At 47.8% G+C, this 24,994-nt stretch overlaps 1 protein-coding gene across 1 annotated transcript; it reads left to right on the top strand.

Moving 5' to 3' along the window:
• Window positions 1-176: 176 nt before the first annotated feature.
• Window positions 177-24,463, top strand: LOC119954768 (neurogenic locus Notch protein-like). Its single transcript, XM_038780309.1, has 11 exons — window positions 177-237; window positions 1,628-1,744; window positions 2,854-2,970; window positions 3,710-3,832; window positions 4,322-4,438; window positions 13,375-13,491; window positions 14,593-14,709; window positions 18,930-19,052; window positions 20,144-20,329; window positions 23,349-23,567; window positions 24,267-24,463. Exons 1-11 carry the CDS (start codon window positions 177-179, stop codon window positions 24,461-24,463), a joined length of 1,494 nt encoding a protein of 497 aa, XP_038636237.1.
• The last annotated feature ends 531 nt before the right edge of the window (window positions 24,464-24,994 follow it).

Raw genomic sequence — 24,994 nt, 5'->3', positions numbered from 1 at the left:
ACACAAAAGGTTGGTGCACAAGATAAAGTCGCATGGCATTAAGGGTAAAGTATGGATAGAGGATTGGTTAATTAATAGAAAGCAAAGAGTGGGGGTTAATGGGTGTTTCTCTGGTTGGCAATCAGTAGCTCGTGGTGTCCCTCAGGGATCAGTGTTGAGCCTCACAATTTCCACAGATGATTTGGTTGGGAACCGAGTGCAATGTGTCCATGTTTGTGGACGACACTGAGGTGGATGGTAAAGCAAAAAGTGCAGAGGATACTGGTGGTCTGCAGAGGGATTTGGATAGGTTAAGTGAATGGGCTGGGGTCTGGCAGATGGAATACAATGTTGACAAAGGTGAGGTTATCCATTTTGGTAGGAATAACAGCAAAAGGGATTATTATTTAAATGATAAAATATTAAAACATGCTGCTGTGCAGAGAGGCCTGGGTGTGCTAGCGCATAAGTTGCAAAAAGTTGGTTTACAGGTGCAACAAGTGATTACAAAGGGAAATGGAGTTTTGTCCTTCATTGCTAGAGGGATGGAATTTAAGACTAGGGAGGTTATGCTGCAATTGTATAAGGTGTTAGTGAGGCCACACCTGGAGTATTGTGATCAGTTTTGGTCTCCTTAACTGAGCAAGGACATACTGGCGCTGGAGGGTGTGCAGAGGAGATTCACTAAATTAATTCCAGAGCTGAAGGGGTTGGATTATGAGGAGAGGTGGAGTAGATTGGGACTGTACTCGTTGGAATTTAGAAGGATGCGGGGGGTCTTATAGAAACATATAAAATTATGAAGGGAATAGATAGGATAGATGCGGGCAGGTTGTTTCCACTGACAGGTTAAAGCAGAACTAGGGGTCATAGCCTCAAAATAAGGGGAAGTAGATTTACGACTGAGCTTCGGAGGAACTTCTTCACCCAAAGGGTTGTGAATCTATGGAATTCTTTGCCCTGTGAAGCAGTTGAGGCTCTTTCATTGAATATTTTTAAGATAAAGATAGATAGTTTTTGAAGAATAAAGGGATTAAGGGTTATGGTGTTCGTGCCGGAAAGTGGAGCAGAGTCCACAAAAGATCAGCCATGATCTCATTAAATGGCGGAGCAGGCTCGAGGGGCGAGGTGGCCTACTCCTGCTCCTAGTTCTTATGTACTTATGATTGACAGGGCAGGTCCACACATGTTCTGGCAGCTTGTCTGTTGGTTGTATATTTGGCATTGGTTACGTCTTGGTTCTAACATCCTACTGAGGTTTGACCAAAGTATGATTTTAAAATGCCCAATTCTTGAATTTATGACATCCAATTTCATGGGCCTTCAAGACAGGCCCTGGTAGGTCACCACTATCGTCTTCTGTTACTGAGTAGAACTTGCGACCTTGACAGGAACAATAAACAGATCATCAGAATCGTACAAAGAAACGTGTGTGCTCCACAAACCTCATGGTGAAGAGGTGAAAACAGCCTAATAGATCCAAACAGCAGAAGGTTCTTGTTCTCCTGCTATAATTATCAACATCTACACTTTATAGCTACTTAATCTTGATGGGATGTAAGTTTGCCAACCCATTATAACAGAGATGAAACTCTACTGAGCATCTTTATGATTTCTTCAAAACAAACTATTTGTTTCCTATCTGCAGTTATTGACGTGTGTGTGAACAATCCATGTGGAACCAATGCCTCCTGTACCCAGCAGGACGGAAGCTTCAGATGCTCCTGTGTGACTGGCTACATCTGGAATGGATCTGTCTGTACAGGTGTGTGATGAGAATCATTGAACCCATTGGGGAATGAACTGAAGCTACCTCTTCCATATAGGACTGGAGACGGTGTGTTGTGAGGTACAGTGTTACACCACATGGGGTCTTTACCCATTGAACGAATAGAGAGGGTTAGTTCATTATTTATGAGAATCATGTAGTCAGGGTGGCATTATGGTGCAGTGGTTAGCACTGCTGCCTCAGGGCGCTGAGGACTCTGGTTCGATCCTGGCCCCGGGTCACTCTCTGTGTGGAGTTTGCACATTCTCCCTGTGTCTGCGTGGGTCTCACTCCCACAACCCAAAGATGTGCAGATATGCGGTTTGGCCATGATAAAACGGCTCTTAACTGGAAAAAAATAAATGAGTACTCTAAATTTATAAACAAAAAAAGAATCATTTGCTCAAAGCCTGAATCTCGGTGCATCTAGAAAGTTTCTGATTGACAAATCCTCCAATGAACTCTTTCTTTCTTCCCAACTTCAGATGTGAATGAATGTCAAAGTGGAAGCCTCGACTGTCACAGCTCAGCCTCCTGTTTCAACAGCCCCGGCTCTTTCCAATGTGTGTGTAAGGCTGGACATACTGGAGATGGGAGGAATTGTTCAGGTAACTGACAATGAATGATCCCAGCAACTAATATCCCCATTTCCATTTCATTAATCATTTTGTCGAAAGTAGCAATCTCTGAAATGATGTTTCACAGGACTACTCACTGCCGGAACCAGCTGGGACATTTAGAAGGGGGGAATTATAACATTCTGAACCATAACATGGTGGGAGGTTTTCTAACGCTGAAATGTGTCCATGTGTCGCCTTCTGTTGCTGAGTAGAAATTGCAACCTTGACAGGGACAGTAAGCAGATCATCAAAATAGCACAAAGAAAAGTGAGTATTCCACAAATCGTATGATGCAGAGGTGAAAACTGCCCAATATATCCAAACGGCAGAAGGTTCCTGTGCTCCTGCTGTCATTATCAACATCTCTACTTTAAAAATATTTAATGTTTATGGAGATAATTTTGCCAGTCCGCTATTACATTGATGCCATTGTACTGCAAACCTTCATGAATTGTTCAAAACAAACTATTCATTTTTTATCTGCAGTTATTGACGTGTGTGTGAACAATCCATGTGGACCCAATGCCTCCTGTACCCAGCAGGATGGAAGCTTCAGATGCTCCTGTGTGACTGGCTACACCTGGAATGGATCTGTCTGTACAGGTGTGTGATGGGAATCATTGAACCCATTGGGGAATGAACTGAAGTTACTGCTTCCATATAGGACTGGAGAATTTGTGTTGAGGTTCAGTGTTACACCAGTTGGGGCCTTTACCCATTCAACCAACAGAGGGAATCAGTTCATCATTTATAAAAAATCAAGTGGTCAAAGCCTAAACCTGGTTTTGTGGAGAAAGTTTAAGATTGACAAACCTGAAAATAGTCCAATGAAAACCTTGTTTCTAGGTGGGGTTTAGGGTTGTTGGCCGAGGTAGAGTGTTCTTTCTGAGAGTCACTGCAGATGATGGGCCTGATGGCCTCCTTCAGCACTGCAGGAATTCTATGGGTCTATCCTCCTACTTCACCTCTCAATGCTCCAACTTGACCCTTGTTAGGCTGACCTCTTTGAAATGTTTCGTCATGTATCTTATTGTCGCTTATAAGACACAATGTCAAATTTGATGTGATATTCTCTCCTGCGAAGATTGAAATGATTGACTCTGGTAAAGGCATCTGGAACAAGTTGTATGGTTGCCATGGCCACAAATCAATCATATATTCTTTCTCTGTGTTTGAATTTTCTCTTCCAACCTTTTGCCAGTGAATTCCAGGGTTTATTCTGTCCAGAATCAGCCACGAATTTGTTTATTTGTACAATGAGCAACTCTAATATCTGGGTGTATGTTGAGATTGACAAAGCTGTAGATCCTCCAGTGAACACTTCCTTTCTTCTTAACTTCAGATGTGAATGAATGTCAAAGTGGAAGCCATGACTGTCACAGCTCAGCCTCCTGTTTCAACAGCCCCGGCTCTTTCCAATGTGTGTGTAAGGCTGGACATACTGGAGATGGGAGGAATTGTTCAGGTAACTTACACTGAATCATTTCGAAATAAATCATCCCATTTCCATTTTGGGGATTGATTTTGTAGAAAAGAGCAATCTCTGAGAGGATGTTTCAGTCACCTTGGTCAGGATGTCTCATCTACTCGCTGCCTGAACCAGCTGGGACATTGGACTGGGGAAATTATAACATTCTGAACCATAACATGGAGGGAGATGTTCAAATACTGAAATGTTTCTGTTACTGAGTGGAAGTTGCAACCTTGACAGGAAAAATAACCAGATCATCAAGTAAAGTGAGTGTTCCACCAATCTCATGGTGAAGGGGTGAAAACTGCTCAAAATATCGAAATGGCAAAGGTACCTGTTCCCCTGCTATAATTATCAACATCTCAACTTTAAAAATATTTAATGTTTATGGATATAATTTTGCCAGCCCGCTATTACATTGATGACATTGTACTGCAAACCTTTATGATTCCTCCAAACAAATCATTTATTTCCAATCTGCAGTTATTGACGTGTGTGTGAACAATCCGTGTGGACCCAATGCCTCCTGTACCCAGCAGGACGGAAGCTTCAGATGCTCCTGTGTGACTGGCTACACCTGGAATGGATCTGTCTGTACAGGTGTGTGATGGGAATCATTGAACCCATTGGGGAATGAACTGAAGTTACTGCTTTCATTTGGACTGGAGAATTTGTGTTGTGAGGTTCAGTGTCACACCACTTGGGGCCTTTACCCATTAAACCCACAGAAAGGATCAGTTCATCGTTTCTGAGAGTCATGAGGTCAAAGCCTAAACCTGGGTTTGTGTGGAAAGTTTCAGATTGACAAATCTGGGGATCCTCCAATGAACTCTTCCTTTCTTCTCAACTTCAGATGTGAATGAATGTCAAAGTGGAAGCCACGACTGTCACAGCTCAGCCTCCTGTTTCAACAGCCCCGGCTCTTTCCAATGTGTGTGTAAGGCTGGACATAACGGAGATGGGAGGAGTTGTACAGGTAACTGACACTGAATCATCCCGGCAAAAGATATTCCCATTTCCATTTTTGGTATTAATTTTGTAGAAAATAGCAATCTCTGAGAGGATGTTTCAGTCACCTTGGTCAGGATGTCTCATCTTTGTACTGCTTGAGCCAGCTGGGATATTAGAAGGGATAAATTCTGCCATTCTGAACCATAATGGGGCAGCACCATGGCGCAGTGGGTAGCATTGCTGCCTGCTATGCTAAGGACCCTGGTTCGATCCCGGCACTAAGTCACTGTCTGCGTGGCGTTTGCACATTGTCCCTGTTTCTGTGTGGGTTTCACCTCCACAACCCAAAGATGTGCAGTGTAGGTGGACTGGCCATGCTAAATTGCCCCTTAATTGGCGAAAAAAAATTAGGTAATCTAAATGTATTTAAATAAAAATTCTGATCCATAACATGGAGGAGGGGTTCAAATGCTGAACTGTGTCGTTTCGACCTGTAAAGCCTCTGATACTATTGAACGGTTTACTCACGCAAAGGCTTACCTCAGTGTCATTAATATCGAGGAGAGAAAACCACAAATTCACATTCAACAATATTTATTTAACACAATTAACCCATAAGTTACCCACAAGGTATACTCTAGAGGTATCCAAGATCAGTGTATATTACCCGCAAAGATGGCTTGGTAGGGCTATGGATACGATCACTACATTACTCTGGTCCATCTTTACGAAGGTGGTTCTCGCCTACACTTGCTTCCTTCCTTGCTTGTCAGGTTTGGTCTGCTGGTCTCTGAGGACATTACCAGTGCGGTAGATAACGGGGAGCCAATGGATGTGGTATATCTGGATTTCCAGAAAGCTTTTGACAAGGTGCAACACAAAAGGTTGGTGCACAAGATAAAGTCGCATGGCATTAAGGGTAAAGTATGGATAGAGGATTGGTTAATTAATAGAAAGCAAAGAGTGGGGATTAATGGGTGTTTCTCTGGTTGCCAATCAGTAGCTAGTGGTGTCCCTCAGGGATCAGTGTTGAGCCTCACAATTTCCACAGATGATTTGGTTGGGAACCGAGTGCAATGTGTCCATGTTTGTGGACGACACTGAGGTGGATGGTAAAGCAAAAAGTGCAGAGGATACTGGTGGTCTGCAGAGGGATTTGGATAGGTTAAGTGAATGGGCTGGGGTCTGGCAGATGGAATACATTGTTGACAAAGGTGAGATTATCCATTTTGGTAGGAATAACAGCAAAAGGGATTATTATTTAAATGATAAAATATTAAAACATGCTGCTGTGCAGAGAGACCTGGGTGTGCTAGCGCATAAGTTGCAAAAAGTTGGTTTACAGGTGCAACAAGTGATTACAAAGGGAAATGGAGTTTTCTCCTTCATTGCTAGAGGGATGGAATTTAAGACGAGGGAGGGTATGCTGCAATTGTATAAGGTGTTTGTGAGGCCACACCTGGAGTATTGTGATCAGTTTTGGTCTCCTTAACTGAGCAAGGACATACTGGCGCTGGAGGGTGTGCAGAGGAGATTCACTAAATTTTTTTTTTTTTTTTTAAATAATTTTTATTGAAATTTTTCGATACAAACATTTACCCCTACTACATTTTAAACTATAACACAACAAATCCCCCTGGAAAATCCTCCCCACGCCCTCCCCCGCGCGCACCCCCCCACCCTCCCTCCCCCCCCCCCCCCCCCCCCCCCCCCCCGCGCTATCAGTCTAGCAACCAAACCGTTTTTCCCTTTCTGCCGATGGCCTCGGGCAGTCATTGCCTGCGACCCCCCGCTGACGTGCTCCCTTCGTTGCTATCCCCCCCCCCTCCCTTCCCCCCCCCCCCTCTCTCCCCAGGTTGCTGCTGTTTCGGCCTCCAGTTCCTATCTCTGATCCAGAAAGTCAAGGAAGGGCTGCCACCGCCGGAAGAACCCCTGTACCGACCCTCTCAGGGCGAATTTGATTCTTTCCAATTGGATGAAGCTTGCCATTTCGTTTAACCAGGTGTTAACACTTGGTGGCCTTGCGTCCCTCCACTGAATCAAGATCCTTCTCCGAGCTACCAAGGACGCAAAGGCCAATAATCCGGCCTCCCTTGCCTCCTGTACTCCTGGCTCCACCCCAACCCCAAAAATCGCTAGCCCCCACCCTGGTTTGACCCTGGTTCCCACCACTCTCGATACCGTCCCCGCCACCCCCTCCCAGAACTCTTCCAGTGCCGGACACATCCAGAACATATGTACATGGTTCGCAGGGCTTCCCGAACACCTAACACACCTGTCCTCACCCCCGAAGAACCGACTCATCCTAGTCCCCGTCATATGGGCTCTGTGCAGCACCTTAAATTGGATGAGGCCCAACCTTGCGCACGACGACGACGAATTGACCCTCTCTAGGGCATCCGCCCATGTCCCATCTTCTATCTGCTCTCCCAGCTCCGCTTCCCACTTGTCTTTCAGCTCCTCTATCGGTACCTCCTCCATCTCCTGCATTATTTTGTAGATGTCCGAGACCTTCCCTTCTCCGACCCAGACCCCTGACAGCACCCTATCACTCGCCCCTCTATCGGGAAGCAAGGGAAATCCTTCCACCTGTCGTCTGGCAAATGCCTTCACCTGCAGGTATCTAAACGTGTTCCCCGGGGGGAGCTCAAATTTCTCCTCCAGCTCTCCCAGGCTCGCAAACCTCCCCTCTATGAACATGTCCCTCAGTTGCCTGATGCCCGCCCTGTGCCAGCTCTGGAATCCCCCGCCAGTGTTCCCCGGGACAAATCTGTGGTTCCCTCTCAGTGGCGCCGCCATCAGACCCCCCACTTCCCCCCTGTGTCGCCTCCACTGCCCCCAGATTTTAAGGGTGGCCGCCACTATCGGACTCGTGGTATACCTTGTGGGGGGGAGCGGCCATGGTGCCGTTACTAGTGCCCCCAGGCTTGTATTGCCGCACGACGCCCTCTCCATACGTTTCCAAGCTGCCCCCTCCCCCTCCATCACCCACTTGCGCACCATCGATGCGTTCGCCGCCCAGTAGTATCCGGAAAGATTGGGTAGCGCTAATCCTCCACTGTCCCTACTCCATTCCAAGAAAATCCTTCTCACTCTAGGGGTGCCATGTGCCCACACATAGCCCATAATGCTGCTAGTTACCTTCTTGAAGAAGGCCCTGGGGAGGAAGATGGGCAAGCACTGGAACAGAAACAAGAACCTCGGGAGGACCGTCATTTTGACTGACTGCACCCTCCCTGCTAGCGACAGCGGTACCATGTCCCACCTCTTGAACTCCTCCTCCATCTGCTCCACCAGCCTTGAAAAGTTCAGCTTGTGGAGGGTCCCCCAGTTCCTTGCCACCTGCACCCCCAAGTACCTGAAGCTCTTTACTGCTCTCTTAAAGGGGAGCCGCCCAATTCCCTCCCCCTGCTCTCCCGGGTGTATCACAAAGACCTCACTTTTACCCACATTTAATTTATATCCCGAAAAGTCCCCAAACTCCGCTAGTATTTCCATTACCTCCGGCATTCCCCCTTCTGGGTCTGCCACATATAACAACAAATCATCCGCATAGAGTGATACCCGATGTTGCTCCCCTCCCCTTGTCAGTCCTCTCCACCCCCCTGAACCCCTCAGTGCCATCGCCAACGGTTCGATCGCTAATGCAAATAGTAAGGGGGATAGGGGGCATCCCTGCCTGGTACCTCGATGGAGCCCAAAATACTCCGACCTCCTCCCGTTTGTAACCACACTCGCCATCGGGGCCGAATACAGCAGCTTCACCCACTTGATAAATCCCTCCCCAAACCCAAACCGTTCCAGCGTCTCCCACAGGTATTCCCACTCCACCCTATCGAATGCCTTCTCCGCATCCAGTGCTACCACTATCTCAGCCTCCCCCTCCACTGCTGGCATCATAATTACATTCAACAGTCTCCGGACATTTGTGTTAAGTTGTCGTCCCTTTACGAAACCCGTCTGGTCCTCATGGATTACCCCTGGCACACAATCCTCTATTCTGGTTGCCAGGACCTTTGCCAACAGTTTGGCATCTACATTCAAGAGGGAGATAGGCCTGTAGGACCCGCACTGTACAGGGTCTTTGTCCCGCTTCAGGATCAAGGAGATCAGGGCCTGTGACATTGTCGGGGGCAGAGCCCCCCCCCTCTCGCGCCTCATTGAAGGCTCGCACCAGCACTGGACCCACCAAGTCCACATACTTCTTATAAAATTCCACCGGGAACCCATCCGGCCCCGGCGCCTTCCCCGCCTGCATCTGGCCTATCCCTTTAACTAGTTCCTGCAGCTCTATCGGCGCCCCCAGCCCCTCCACCCGTTCCTCCTGGACCTTTGGGAACCTCAATGTTTCGAGGAAGTTCTCCATTCCCCCCCTCCTCCTGGGCGGCTCAGACCGGTACAATTCCCTGTAGAAATCCCTGAAGACCCCGTTCACCTCTTGCCCCTTCTGCACTACGTTCCCTCCCTTCTCTCTCACTCCCCCAATCTCTCTGGCTGCATCTCGCTTGCGCAGCTGGTGTGCTAGCATCCTGCTCGCCTTTTCCCCGTACTCATAGACCGCGCCCTGTGCCCTTCTCCATTGCGTCTCCGCCTTCCTAGTGGTCAGTAGGTCAAACTGGGCCTGTAAACTGCGCCGCTCCCTCAACAGCCCCTCCTCTGGTGTCTCCGCATATCTCCTGTCCACTTCTATAAGTTCCCCCAGCAGTCTCTCCCTCTCCTGCCTCTCCTTCCTTTCTCTGTGTGCCCTTATGGAGATCAGCTCTCCTCTGATCACTGCTTTCAGGGCCTCCCAGACTACCCCCACCTTCACCTCGCCCGTGTCGTTCGTGCCCAGATATCTCTCAATGCCCTTCCGGACCCTTCCGCACACCTCATCGTCCGCCAGCAGCCCCACATCCAGGCGCCACAACGGGCGCTGGTCCCGTGCTTCCCCCAGTTCTACCTCTACCCAGTGTGGTGCATGGTCCGAAATCACAATGGCCGAGTACTCCGTGTCCTGCACTCTCGAAATCAGCCCCCTGCTCAGTACAAAAAAGTCTATTCTGGAGTACACCCTGTGGACGTGGGAGAAAAAAGAATACTCCCTCGCCCTTGGCCTGCCAAATCTCCAAGGGTCTACCCCTCCCATCTGCTCCATGAACCCCCTTAGCACCTGTGCCGCTGCCGGCCTCCTATTCGTCCTGGAACTCGATCTGTCCAGCCCAGGGTCGAGCACTGTGTTGACGTCCCCCCCCATGATCAGGCCTCCTGCCTCCAGACCCGGAATGAGGCCCAACAGGCGCCTCATAAAACCCGCGTCATCCCAATTCGGGGCATATACATTTACCAGCACCACATTCTCTCCCTGCAGCCTACCCTTCACCATCACGTACCTACCCTCCTTATCTGCTACCACCTGCGCCGCCACGAACGACACCCTCTTTCCCACCAAAATCTCCACCCCCCGGTTCTTTGCGTCCAAGCCTGAGTGGAACACCTGTCCCACCCACCCCCTTCTCAGGCGCACCTGGTCTACTACTCTCAAGTGAGTCTCCTGCAACATTGCCACATCCGCCTGCAGTCCCTTTAGGTGTGAAAAAACCCTTGATCTCTTGACCGGTCCGTTCAGCCCCCTCACATTCCAAGTAATCAACCGGGTCGCGGAGCGACCCGTCCCTTTCCCCTGTCTATTAGCCATGTCCTGTCCCCTGTTCGCCCCGGGTCGACCCTCCCCTTCTGACCCGTTCCCCATGGCGATGGCCCCCCCCCCTCTCTCCTCCCGTTCTTCCCTTCCCATCCTCGGCCTTTCCAGCAGCAACCCGGTATCCCCCCCTAACCCCCCCCCCTGGCTAGGACCCCTCCTAGCCGCAGTGTATCCACCATCGTACTCCCGAGAGTCAGCTGGTTTTCGCTGACCCGGCTGCCCCTGCCACACTCCGACTCCTCCCGATGTGGGGGGGGAGGGGCCTCCCCCCCCCCCTTGCCATCCCTCTCTGACCCCGCTTCAGCGCGGGAAAAGCCGCCATTGCTGGCCACACCCCACTCTTCTCTCCTCCCCCTTCCCCCGTCCCGCGCGCGGGAAACAGGGGAAAGCCCGCGCTTTCGCCCGGCCACACCCTACCCCGCCATCTTCAATTCCACCCCCGTCCCCATCCACGCCGATAAAAAAGCCCCCTTAAAACGAGAGGAAGAAAAAAGAGAAAAAGAAAACACGCATAACCAACTTGCTCCCCCCCCGTCCCGCCTCCCCAACTTAACAATATAACAATATAAATAACAAATCGCAAATAAATACATAAATACATAACTATGCCTGCATAACTAAATAACTAAATAACTACCCAATAATAACGTACTTAACCATCACCCTCCATCGAACAGAACAGTAACCATAACCCTTAAAGAACAGATCAAAAAACAGTAAAAAAGCCCCCCCTACAACAACAATAATTAAGGGAAGTTGGCAACGGGAAGAGACACACAAAAAGGAACAAAGAAACCCCCCATAACACAAGTTTCAAAGAAACCAAACGATCCATCAACTTTAACCAAGTTCCGACCTGGCCTAAGAAAGACATGGGCCATTTGATCAGTCAAGGGTACTCGGGCGGCCTCGACCGCCGGCGTTCCCAAGTTCTAGTTCGGGTCCAGCTTTTCCTCCCGAACAAAAGTCCATGCCTCCTCTGGGGTCTCAAAGTAATGGTGCTGGTCCTTGTAGGTGACCCACAAGCGCGCTGGCTGCAGCATTCCAAACTTGATCCTTTTTGCGTGCAGCACCGCCTTCGTCCGGTTAAACCGGGCCCGCCGCTTTGCCACCTCCGCACTCCAGTCCTGATATATCCGCACCGTCGAATTCTCCCATTTGCTGCTTTTCTCCCTCTTGGCCCACCTCAGCACTTTCTCCCGATCGCAGAGACGCTGGAACCGCACCAGCACCGCCCTCGGGGGCTCGTTTGCCCTAGGCCGCCTAGCCATGACCCGATACGCTTCTTCCAGCTCCAGGGGCGATGGACCGGCCCCCTCTCCCATCAGGGAGCTCAGCATCTCCGCTACATATTTCGGGAGATCAGGCCCCTCCAGGCCTTCTGCTAGGCCCAGGATCCTCAAGTTCTTCCGCCTCATTCGCGTGTCCAGCTCCTCAAAGCGGCTCTGCCATTTCAGGTGGAGTGCCTCGTGCACCTCCACCTTTCCCACGAGGACCGTGGCTTCCTCCTCCCTCACCGCCATCTCCTGCTGCAGCTCTCTTATCGACGCCTCTTGGGTCGCCTGGGCCCCCATCAGCCTTGTGGTCGTCGCGTTCATGGACTCTAAGAGTTCCACTTTCAGCTCCGTAAAACACCGGAGGAGAGCGGCCTGCTGCTCCTCCGCCCATTTTCTCCAATCTTCTAGTGCGCCACCGGCCGCCATTTTGGTCCTCTTCCCCCGCTTTTTTTTGGGGAGCTGCTGCCGCTTTTTTTGTCGCCCCACTCCGAGTACCGACCATAAAGTTGGTCTCACTCTCCTCAGGGAGCCTTCCCCCACCGGGATTCGTCTTTACAGTACCGTCGGGGCCCTCCAATCGGCCCTTAAACACCTTTGTCGCAGGAGCTGCCAAATGTGCGACTTAGCTGGTCATAGCCGCAACCGGAAGACCGAGATTCACTAAATTAATCCCAGAGCTGAAGGGGTTGGATTATGAGGAGAGGTGGAGTAGATTGGGACTGTACTCGTTGGAATTTAGAAGGATGCGGGGGGTCTTATAGAAACATATAAAATTATGAAGGGAATAGATAGGATAGATGCGGGCAGGTTGTTTCCACTGACAGGTTAAAGCAGAACTAGGGGTCATAGCCTCAAAATAAGGGGAAGTAGATTTACGACTGAGCTTCGGAGGAACTTCTTCACCCAAAGGGTTGTGAATCTATGGAATTCTTTGCCCTGTGAAGCAGTTGAGGCTCTTTCATTGAATGTTTTTAAGATAAAGATAGATAGTTTTTTGAAGAATTAAGGGATTAAGGGTTATGGTGTTCGGGCCGGAAAGTGGAGCAGAGTCCACAAAAGATCAGCCATGATCTCATTAAATGGCGGAGCAGGCTCGAGGGGCGAGGTGGCCTACTCCTGCTCCTCGTTCTTATGTACTTATGATTGACAGGGCCGGTCCACACATGTTCTGGCAGCTTGTCTGTTGGTTGTATATTTGGCATTGGTTACGTCTTGATTCCAACAGCCTACTGAGGTTTGACCAAAGTATGATTTTAAAATGCCCAATTCTTGAATTTATGACATCCAATTTCATGGGCCTTCAAGACAGGCCCTGGTAGGTCACCACTATCGTCTTCTGTTACTGAGTAGAACTTGCGACCTTGACAGGAACAATAAACAGATCATTAGAATCGTACAAAGAAACGTGTGTGCTCCACAAACCTCATGGTGAAGAGGTGAAAACAGCCTAATAGATCCAAACAGCAGAAGGTTCTTGTTCTCCTGCTATAATTATCAACATCTCCACTTTATAGCTACTTAATCTTGATGGGATGTAAGTTTGCCAACCCATTATAACAGAGATGAAACTCTACTGAGCATCTTTATGATTTCTTCAAAACAAACTATTTGTTTCCTATCTGCAGTTATTGACGTGTGTGTGAACAATCCGTGTGGAACCAATGCCTCCTGTACCCAGCAGGACGGAAGCTTCAGATGCTCCTGTGTGACTGGCTACACCTGGAATGGATCTGTCTGTACAGGTGTGTGATGAGAATCATTGAACCCATTGGGGAATGAACTGAAGCTACCTCTTCCATATAGGACTGGAGACGGTGTGTTGTGAGGTACAGTGTTACACCACATGGGGTCTTTACCCATTGAACGAATAGAGAGGGTTAGTTCAATATTTATGAGAATCATGTAGTCAGGGTGGCATTGTGGTGCAGTGGTTAGCACTGCTGCCTCAGGGCGCTGAGGACTCTGGTTCGATCCTGGCCCCGGGTCACTCTCTGTGTGGAGTTTGCACATTCTCCCTGTGTCTGCGTGGGTCTCACTCCCAAAGATGTGCAGATATGCGGTTTGGCCATGATAAAACGGCCCTTAACTGGAAAAAAATAAATGAGTACTCTAAATTTATAAACAAAAAAAGAATCATTTGCTCAAAGCCTGAATCTCGGTGCATCTAGAAAGTTTCTGATTGACAAATCCTCCAATGAACTCTTTCTTTCTTCCCAACTTCAGATGTGAATTTTTGTCAAAGTGGAAGCCACGACTGTCACAGCTCAGCCTCCTGTTTCAACAGCCCCGGCTCTTTCCAATGTGTGTGTAAGGCTGGACATACTGGTGATGGGAGGAATTGTTCAGGTAACTGACAATGAATGAACCCAGCAACTAATATCCCCATTTCCATTTCATTAATCATTTTGTCGAAAGTAGCAATCTCTGAAATGATGTTTCACAGGACTACTCACTGCCGGAACCAGCTGGGACATTTAGAAGGGGGAATTATAACATTCTGAACCATAACATGGTGGGAGGTTTTCTAATGCTGAAATATGTCCATGTGTCGCCTTCTGTTGCTGAGTAGAAATTGCAACCTTGACAGGGACAGTAAGCAGATCATGAAAATAGCACAAAGAAAAGTGAGTATTCCACAAATCGTATGGTGAAGAGGTGAAAACTGCCCAATATATCCAAACGGCAGAAGGTTCCTGTGCTCCTGCTGTCATTATCAACATCTCTACTTTAAAAATATTTAATGTTTATGGAGATAATTTTGCCAGTCCGCTATTACATTGATGCCATTGTACTGCAAACCTTTATGAATTGTTCAAAACAAACTATTCATTTTCTATCTGCAGTTATTGACGTGTGTGTGAACAATCCGTGTGGACCCAATGCCTCCTGTACCCAGCAGGACGGAAGCTTCAGATGCTCCTGTGTGACTGGCTACACCTGGAATGGATCTGGCTGTACAGGTGTGTGATGGGAATCATTGAACCCATTGGGGAATGAACTGAAGTTACTGCTTCCATATAGCATTTCCATTTTAGTTATTCAGTTTGTTGAAAATCGCAATCTCTGAGAGGATGTTTCAGTCACCTTGATCAGGACTACTCACTGCCTGAACCAGCTGGGACATTGGAAGGGGGAAATTCTAACATTCTGAACAATAACATGGAGGGAGGAGTACAAACGCTGACATCTGTCCCTGTGTCGTGTTGTCAGTGTAAAACCTCAGATACTTTCAACCGTTTACTTACTCAGAGCTTTACCTAGTTATCTTTAATAACGAGGAAAATAAACTACAAACACAAATTCAATTTCAATGATATTTATTTAACGCAATTGACCCGTAAACGACCCACAAAATATACTCTGGGGGTGCCCAAGATCAGTGTATACTTTATTTTTTGTTTATAGATTTAGATTACACAATTATTTTTTTCCAATTACGGGGCCAATCCACCTACTCTGCACATTTTTGGGTTGTGGGGGCGAAACCCACGCAGACACGGGGAGAATGTGCAAACTCCACACGGACAGTGACCCAAATCCGGGATTGAACCTGGGACCTCAGCGCCGTGAAGATCAGTGTACACTACCCACAAAGCTGGTTTTATAGAGCTATGGATTCAATCACGGCCTCCCTCAGGTTTTCGCTGGCAGTCCCTTCCATCCTTCCTTCCTTGTCTGGTCTTGTCTGGTCTTCTCTTGCCTCGTCAAGGTCGCCTCCCACGTCGAGTCTTTGATCGTGATGTGCCTTGGGTGCCTGTTTTTATCCCCCTTCCTTCGCACCCTTTTGCAAATTCTTCTGGCCTTCTGCCAATGATACCTCGGGAGGAGGTCTCAGCACCTAATGACCACTTGACAGGAGACCTGAGCCCGCTCCAAGTGTCCCATCTCTGGTGCTGTGGGCTGCACATAACCTGTTCCCATATAAGGTAACAACAGAAACTCTGGGCGACAGAAGGTCTGGCCCAATCTGGGCTACTGACAACAGACCTGTGCATATCAATAGGGTGCAATGATCTCCTTGATGGGTCATTGACGAGGCTGGTCCAAACATATTCTGGCAGCGTGTCTGCTGGTTGTGTATTTGACTCTTGTCAAGTCTGAGTTCCAGCAGTCTGCTTGAGGTTTGACAGCAGAATTATTGTAAAATGCCCAGTTCTTTAATTTACAACATCCAATTTAATCAGTCTTAAATCTAGCCCTGGTAGGTCACCACAGTCATCTCCTGTTACCGAGTAGAAGTTGCAACCTTGACAGGGACAGTAAGCAGTTCATCAAAATAGCACAAAGAAAAGTGTAGGTGTTCCACCAACCTCATGGTGAAGAGGTGAAAAGCCCAATATATCTAAAAGGCAGAAGGTTCCTGTTCCCCTGCTATAATTATCAACATCTCCACTTTGAAGATACTTAATGTTTATGGATATACTTTTGCTGCCCCACTATTACAGAGATGAAATTCTACTATGCCCCTATGTGATTTTATTTGAAACAAACCATTTGTTTCCTATCTGCAGTTATTGACGTGTGTGTGAACAATCCGTGTGGACCCAATGCCTCCTGTACCCAGCAGGACGGAAGCTTCAGATGCTCCTGTGTGACTGGCTACACCTGGAATGGATCTGTCTGTACAGGTGTGTGATGGGAATCATTGAACCCATTGGGGAATGAACTGAAGTTACTGCTTCCATATAGCACTGGAGATTTTGTGTTGTGAGGTTCAGTGTCACACCACTTGGGGCCTTTACCCATTGAACCAACAGAGGGAATCATTTTATCATTTATTTTTTTGAAAAATTTTTATCGAGGCATCAATGTTACAAACTGTGACAGAATAAACAACCATACACCAAGAAAAACAAAACCCAGCCAACATGGCTTGCATGAACAACATTCCAACAACAACCCCCCACCAACATACCCTTACCGCACCCAACCTCCCATGCTGACAGCTTAGTCCATTCCAAAGAAGTCGATAAACGGCTGCCACCTCTGGGCAAACCTTAGCATCGAGCCCCTCAGGGCAAACTTAATCTTCTCAAGTCTGAGATCCCAGCCATGTCACGAACCCACACCCCCGACTTCGGGGGTTCAGAGTCCCTCTATGCTAGCAAGATCCGTCTCCGGGCTACTAGGGAAGCAAAGGCCAAGACATCAGCCTCTCTCGCCACCTCTGGATTCGGGACCACACTTACCTTCAGTACCTCCGACATGATGCAGCAACCCGACTTCCAGAATCCACAAGCTACGGTCATGCCCAAAGCATATGGACGTGATTCACGGGAACCCCTGAACACTACCCACACCTATTGTTCACAATTTACATAGATGATTTGGAGTTGGGGACCAAGTGCAATGTGTCCAAGTTTGCAAACGACACTAAGATGAGTGGTAAAGCAAAAAGTGCAGAGGATAGCATGGTGGTTAGCATAAATGCTTCACAGCTCCAGGCTCCCAGGTTCGATTCCCGGCTGGGTCACTGTCTGTGTGGAGTCTGCACGTCCTCCCCCTGTGTGCGTGGGTTTCCTCCGGGTGCTCCGGTTTCCTCCCACAGTCCAAAGATGTGCGGGTTAGGTGGATTGGCCATGCTAAATTGCCCGTAGTGTGCTAATAAAAGTAAGGTTAAGGGGGGGTTGTTGGGTTACGGGTATAGGGTGGATACGTGGGTTTGAGTAGGGTGATCATGGCTCGGCACAACATTGAGGGCCGAAGGGCCTGTTCTGTGCTGTACTGTTCTATGTTCTATGATACCGGAAGTCTGCAGAGGGATTTGGATAGTTTGTGAATGGGCTAGGATCTGGCAGATGGTGACAAATGTGAGGTTACCCATTTTGGTAGGAATAACAGCAAAAGGGATTGGTCAGTTTTGGTCTCCTTACCTGAGAAAGGAAATGAAATAAAAAATGAAAATTGCTTATTGTCACGAGTAGGCTTCAATGAAGTTACTGTGAAAAGCCCCTAGTCGCCACATTCCGGCGCCTGTCCGGGGAGGCTGGTACGGGAATCGAACAAGGCTGCTGGCCTGCTTCGTCTGATTTAAAAGCCAGCGATTTAGCCCAGTGTGCTGGCACTGGAGAGTGTGCAGAGGAGATTCACTAGGTTAATCCCAGAGCTGAAGGATTGAATTACGAGGAGAGGTTGAGTAGACTGGGACTGTACTCGTTGGAATTTAGATGGATGCAGGGGGGGGGTGGGGGGGGGGGGGGGGGGGGGTGGATCTTACAGAAACATATAAAATTATGAAGGGAATAGATAGGAGGGCAGGTTGTTTCCACTGGTGGGTGAAAGCAGAACTAGGGGGCGTAGCCTCAAAATAAGGGGAAGTAGATTTAGGACTGAGTTTAGGAGGAACTCAGCCATGAACTCATTGAATGGCGGAGCAGGCTCGAGGGGCCAGATGGCCTACTCCTGCTCCTAGTTCTTGTGTTCTTATTCTCCACCCCTTCAGAAAATCTGCTCACCCGCGCCATGGTCATCTGTGCCCTGTGGACCAACTTAAACTGTATAAGGCTAAGCCTGGTACACAACGAGGACACATTGACTCGCCTCGCGTCATCCCATAGCCGAGCCTCCAACTCCCAACCCAACTCTTCCTCCCAATTCTGCTTCACCTTCCCCATTGGGCTTCCCCCAAGTCCATCAGCTCTTTGTAGATTTCCGATACCTTCCCCTCCCCGAAGCCCACTTTCTACACTCCCTTATCCTGTAGTCCCAGGGGTGATAGGTGCGGAAAGGTCGATACCTGCCTCCGCACAAAGTCCTTCACCTGCAAGTAACAAAACCCATTCCCACCGGCAGCTCAAACTCCTCCTCCAAGTCTTCCAAACAGGGAAAATTTCCGTCTATGAACAAATCCCCAAACCGCTCAATCCCCGCCCACTGCAAACCCCAAAACCCCCATCCAGCCCTCCCGGAGCAAACCGCTGGTTGCCACATAACGGTGCCCGCACTGATGCCCCCTCCAGTGCCATGTGCTGACACCACTGTTCGCACACCCTGAGGGCCACCACCACTATTGGGCTTGTGGAGTACCTGGCCGGCGAGAATGGCAGAGGCGCCATTAATTAAGCCCTCATCATTTAGAAGAGTCATGTGCTTCAAGCCTAAATCTGGATGTATGCAGAAACTTTAAGATTTACAAATCTGGGGATCCTCCAGTGAACTCTTCCTTTTTGCTCAACTTCAGATGTGAATGAATGTCAAAGTGGAAGCCACGACTGTCACAGCTCAGCCTCCTGTTTCAACAGCCCCGGCTCTTTCCAATGTGTGTGTAAGGCTGGACATACCGGAGATGGAAGGAACTGTACAGGTAACTGACACTGCAAAAGATGTGCAGGGTAGGTGGGGTTGCGGGGTAGTAGGCCGAGGTAGAGTGCTCTTTCGGAGAGTCAGGACAGATTTGACGGGTCGAGCGACCTACTTCTGCACTGTTGGTAGAAAAGACAGGAATGAACTCCCATTGATTAGAAGGTTATTGAAAAAGACTGTTAGTCACAGGGCTCATAAGGAGCAATGGGTCCTGTGTTGGTTCTGTTAATAGACGAGTAAATCAGAAACTCGGTATTCAGATCTACCATGGCAGATTGAAGATTAGTTGAATTCAGGGAAAAGTTTCTAAAGAATAAAATCAGGATAACTCAAAGTGACCATGATGCTGTTGGATTGTTGTAAAAACTCCACGAGTTCACTCAATACCCGTGGACAACGTACATCTGGAAGAGGTAGCATAGTGGAATTGTCACTGGATTATTAATCCAGAGACCCAGGTAATGCTCTGCGGACCTGGGTTCAATTACCACCATGGCATTTAAATTCCATAAAAAAACCTGGAAGTAGAAGTCGAATGGTGACCATGAAACCATTGTTGATTGTTCTAAAGACCCATCAGGTTCACTGACACCCTTTCATGGAAAGGAGTCTTCTCTCCAACTGGACTGGCCTATGTGACTCCAGACCCACAGCAATGTGGTTGACTCTTAAATTCTCTCTGAAGTACATTCAGTTCAAGGGTCATTTGGGATGGACAATAAATGATGGTCCATCTTGTGTCGCCCACATCCCCTGAATGAATTCAAAATATACTCAGCTTAGCCTGTGTGTGTGTGTGTGTGTGTGTGTGTGTGTATACCCCTCTTCACTGCCCCTCCGCTCTGGCCTGACAGGCCCCCTGTATTATTTGAGGAAATTAGAGTTCACGGAATGTTAGTTTTTTGGGTAAAATCACATGAACTGCTGTCTACTTGCGTTTTTCATCAATGTGCTTGTGATCTGGCTCCTGGGGAAATCGTTGTTTTGGTGAAGGGTAAATCACTGCAGTAGAATATAGGAGAGAGCAGCTAGGACTATTACAAAGGGTCAGTGTTTTCTGAACCACTTTATGTTTTCTTTCTCTGTTTACAGGTTGCTTTTGCCCACCAGAAATTATACCAGGAACAGCGAATCAGCCGGCTCTTTCGGGGAATCCCTGTCCCTGTGTTTCTGGTTTTATCATGTCCAATAACTTCCCGAGTCTGTACCTGAACAGCGCAGACATGTACTGGTTCTTCAACATGGCTCAGCTGTCTAACTCCACTCGACAATATAAAGGTAATGGCAAACCCCATTCCCAAAGGTGAAAGTAGAGACATTGAACTGCTGCACCATCCATTCACCAGGCGGCAGCATCTTGGGAGGGAAAAGTGTGAGCTGGTTCTCAATCCGACCCGGAGTGGTCAAACTCTACTTCAATTATATTCCAAGAGGTTTGATAAGATGACAACCTGTCCGTTCCATTGTTTGTGTGCTGCAGTTAAAGGTCACTTGGCAGGTCAATCTTCACAAAAATCTGTGATTAATGGTATCAGAAACACCACAACCCTCTGCTCTCCAGAAACCACTATACTTGTGTGGTTTCCCCAGTTTGAGTACAGTCACACTGTGTCCTGGGAGCGCTGTTGTTGTCAGTCCAGCTTGAGGGAAATGGGAGAACAAAGGCCCCCTCATTGTTAATCCTCTGCCTTTCTCAGAGGATCAGCCAAGGGATGAATCTTTCAATCTGGATCTACTTCGGAGGATCAACAACTCAAATTTAGCTCCATCAGGAATGAGAGCTGGATGGGTGGAAGATGGAAACCTGGCCTGACCCTGATGGTTTTCCAGGGTCGGATTATCATCGTAACATCGGTGGGCTCAGTGTGGTATTTCTGCCAATGCAGGATTATCCATTCTCTACATGTGGAGATGCCGGCGTTGGACTGGGGTGAGCACAGTAAGAAGTCTTACAACACCAGGTTAAAGTCCAACAGGTTTGTTTCAAACACGAGCTTTCGGAGCACTGCTCACCTGAGGAAGGAGCAGTGCTCCGAAAGCTAGTGTTTGAAACAAACATGTTGGACTTTAACCTGGTGTCACAGGAAACCAGTTTCAGCTCCTGCCCATGCCTTGGCGCAGAGTAACCTCGCGGGAGAAAGGAAAACATTCAAACATTGTTTACATCTCTGCGATTGATGCAAGATATGAGGTGACTTTGTAAGGCTCAATTCTTTTCCTTGCACCACTTCAACATCCCTGCAGAAAGCCTTCCAAGAAATTACATTTAAGTAGCACCTATCATCATCTCCAGATAATCCTAAATGTTGTTAGAGTTGATGGCATCCTTTTGATTTACAGTCACTGGTGGACTATAGGAAACGCAGCAAACAACTAGTGCACAGCAAGATCCCACAAGGAGGAATGACATAAAAGACTAGGTAATCTGATTTAGTGGTGTTGATAAGGGATTAGTGATATCCAGGATATTACTGCTATGCGTTTCTTTGAAATATTCGCACGGGATCTTTTCCATTCAGCCTGTCCTGGCCTGCACGTGACTCCAGTCACATACCAAGCAGTCGATTCTTAATGCCCTCACTATGATCCATCAACACTGTCCGAAAACGCAATTGAAAACAGAAGATTATCCACCATTAATCGCGTTGATATTGGTAGGAGCTTCATCATTGGTGACACTCTGTAGGCAGACTGAGAATGTGAAAGGCGTTACTTACATAGGAATGTACGACGAGACAGACAGAGGGAGACATCTGATCCACCCAGGCTGTCTCCTTCAGCCATATTGTAAATAAGCATCACCACTACTAAGGATCCCACCCAGCAGTCAGGTACTCTGGTAGAGAAAATAAAAACGCTGAGATTAAATGAAATGAAAATCGCTTATTGTCATGAGTAGGCTTCAATGAAGTTACTGTGAAAAGCCCCTAGTCGCCACATTCCGGCGCCTGTCCCGGGAGGCTGGTACGGGAATTGAACCGTGCTGCTGGCCTGCTTGGTCTGCTTTAAACGCCAGTGATTTAGCTCAGTGAGCTAAACCAGCCCCTATAGATCTGGAATGAAAATGATTCTCTGGAGTTCCTTGGCGATCCTTGAAGGTGGCCAGCAATTGTTTTAATGGTGGAAATGTGGCAGATATGCACAGAGCAAGGGCTGGCACGGCAGCACAATGGTTAGCACTGCTGCCTCACAGCGCCAGGATTCCAACCTCGGGTGACTGTCTTTGTGGACTTTTCAGGTTCTTTCCCTGTCTGCGTGGGTTTCCTCTGGGTGCTCTGGTTTCTTCCACAGTCCGAAGATGTGCAGGTTAGATGAATTGGCCATGTTCAATCTTTCCTTAGCGTGCAAAGATGTGCATGTTAGGTGGGGTTAGGGGATAAGGTGGGGCAGTGGACCTGGGTAGAGTGAAACAGTGCCATGAGAAATGTTACATCATCTGACCGAATATCTCCTCATGGGGCTCAGGATCATAACTTGCTTATTATTAGCTCTGTAAATGTAAATTGTTGTTTTGCAGCAATCTAGATAACGTGTTTGTATCTGGGGTGAGACTTGAACACGCAAACTTCTGACTCAAAGACATGGGAAGGGACTCTCCATCGGCGAGATTCTTCTCCGGCAGTGCACTCAAGCCTGCAGATTTCCCAACAGCGTGGGGGTGGTCACAGTGGGAAACCCCATTGGCCAGCTGCCGGGGCGGATTATCTCTGCAGGTGGGAGCGCGTCGCGCCATCAAACGGGCCTGGCGGGACGCCGAATCCCGCCAATGATAACTATCATGGGACCAAGTTAGTCTCCGAAAACATGAGGGGAACAGGATTATGCACAGTATCTTTCCCATCTCTGAAGCAATGAATGAAACGCAGACACTCTACAGCAGGGGTGGGCAAACTTTTCCATGCAAGGGCCACATTCAGAAATTCACAATTCACAAAGGGCCGCATAGTATATTAAGTAAAATAATTACTTCACCCGGTTATAATTCTGGGCGCCTCATATAGAACATAGAACAGTACAGCACAGAACAGGCCCTTCAGCCCTCGACGTTGTGTCGAGCAATGATCACCCTACTCAAGTCAACGTATCCACCCTATACCAGTAAGTAACCCAACAGCCCTCCCCCCATTAACTTTAAATAAAAATTTAAAAAAAATTTTTTTTTTTTTTTTAATGACTTGGTGGGCCGCAGAAATACCTTTGGCGGGCCGCATGCGGCCCGCGGGCCGTAGTTTGCCCACCCCTGCTCTACAGAAATGGGACTTCCACTAACCCGGGTCTATTTTTCATTCACACACAGGAATGCGATTCAGGGTGGAGTCACTATCTGTGGAATCCCAGGATGATTACATCTCCTTTGGCTGTGGAACAGATCCCGATCGACACGAGCGTTTCACAATCACCCAGAAACACTTGAACGTCACCAACTTTCACCTCTCCAATTGCACCGGTGCCTGGGTCCATTTCCACTCTGGTCCAAATGTGCCGAACACAAGGTTCAAAATTTATTATGAAATGGGTGAGTTTTACTTAATTCTGCACTCTGAATCCAATCCCTATCAAAGAAAGGCTGAGAATCGGGGCCAAACATTGGAACAATATTGTTAAATAAGGCAGTTTCGAACTGATTAGATTGTGTTCACATGTCACGTCCCATCTACAGGACACGGCACATAATTGCCAGTTAAATAATCTACCCAGAGATTATTCTTGTTGAGAGCCGAGGGGATAATGTTAAAATAGTTCCCACATTTTATTACTTAATTTCTCATTTCATTTGTGTGTTCTCTACCTGAAGGCAGGTGCTTGGCTCATTGTCTGCTGGTGCCTCACCCTGAACAATTTTCTTGGCACGTTTTGTCAGTGGTTGTTTACCCTAGCCTCCCAGCCTCAGGGGCAGGGCATGTACTGTTATTGATATCGGACATAAATCTTCCAGGTGTAATTATACTGCAGTAAAACACCCCCAACATTTTAGTTCAAAGATGCAAATTATAATGCGTTACTGAAACAATACTGTCACTTTATAACATCAACCAAACATCATAATTATCCCCATCGTAGATTTTGATGACATGGAGTCTTGAATTAATGAAAGTGTGTTTGTATTGGAAGGGGTAAGAGAAAGTTTTACCCTGACTCAGGGCAGATCCATATCCCCACCCAGCCCTTTACTGTGCTCTCACACTGATATTCCTGTGTCTCCTTCATCTTACAGTGCCGAGCCTCTGCCACAACCTGAGTTGTGACGTAAACGCAGTGTGTAGCACAGACCGCTCCGGGTATCTGGCATGTACCTGCAAACCAGGCTGGAGGATATCAGGCACCAGGTGTTACGGTAAGGCTGTCCCAGCACATCCACTTATCACCACACAAGTCAATGTTTATACTGGACAGTTTCTGTTTGGATTCTAATGGACCTGCGCTGCATCCTGGAGTTTACACAGAGCCTGGATCCTCGTGTGTCAGTTTACCTCATCGGATAACACACTCAACTCAGTGTCAGGAAGTCAGGAGTTCAAGGCCACTCAAGGATTTGAAAGCTTCCTGTCAGTCAACCCCATTCTGTCTAATTCTCTCACCACTCTTCCAGTGAACACAAGATGCTTGTGAATACGGAACAGGCTTCAATAAACATGATTGGCCCATAAAGTACAGGATGGACAACGATTCTTCCCTCTCCAGCAATAGAACTTATCCCAGCAACCTTACTTTCCTTTATATACCTGAATTGTTCAACTATAAAGAAATATACTTTCATATCTCATAGACAAAAGAACTTCAGATCGCTAAAGCCCTTATGATTAGTTAGCTGCTGATTTCATCATTAATTATCTCAGGACATTATCAACGAGACCTTGTTAATTCCTAAAGCATCCTGTTCTCTTACAATCCTTTCAATAATTATAAGGTCCTATAGATACACATTAATCACTGATCGTCAAA

The sequence above is a fragment of the Scyliorhinus canicula genome, chromosome 20 (assembly GCF_902713615.1).
Source record: "Scyliorhinus canicula chromosome 20, sScyCan1.1, whole genome shotgun sequence".
Classification (NCBI taxonomy): Eukaryota; Metazoa; Chordata; class Chondrichthyes; order Carcharhiniformes; family Scyliorhinidae; genus Scyliorhinus; species Scyliorhinus canicula.
This window is presented reverse-complemented; position numbering and strand designations above follow the sequence as displayed.

Bases quoted from the DNA above. Each gene is read 5' to 3' on its own strand.
- LOC119954768 (XM_038780309.1), top strand. From the start codon at position 177: ATGATTTGGTTGGGAACCGAGTGCAATGTGTCCATGTTTGTGGACGAC. The intron at 238-1,627 runs GTAAAGCAAAAA...TCCTATCTGCAG, and splicing joins GGACGACACTGAGGTGGATG to TTATTGACGTGTGTGTGAAC. The intron at 20,330-23,348 runs GTAATGGCAAAC...ATTCACACACAG, and splicing joins CTCCACTCGACAATATAAAG to GAATGCGATTCAGGGTGGAG.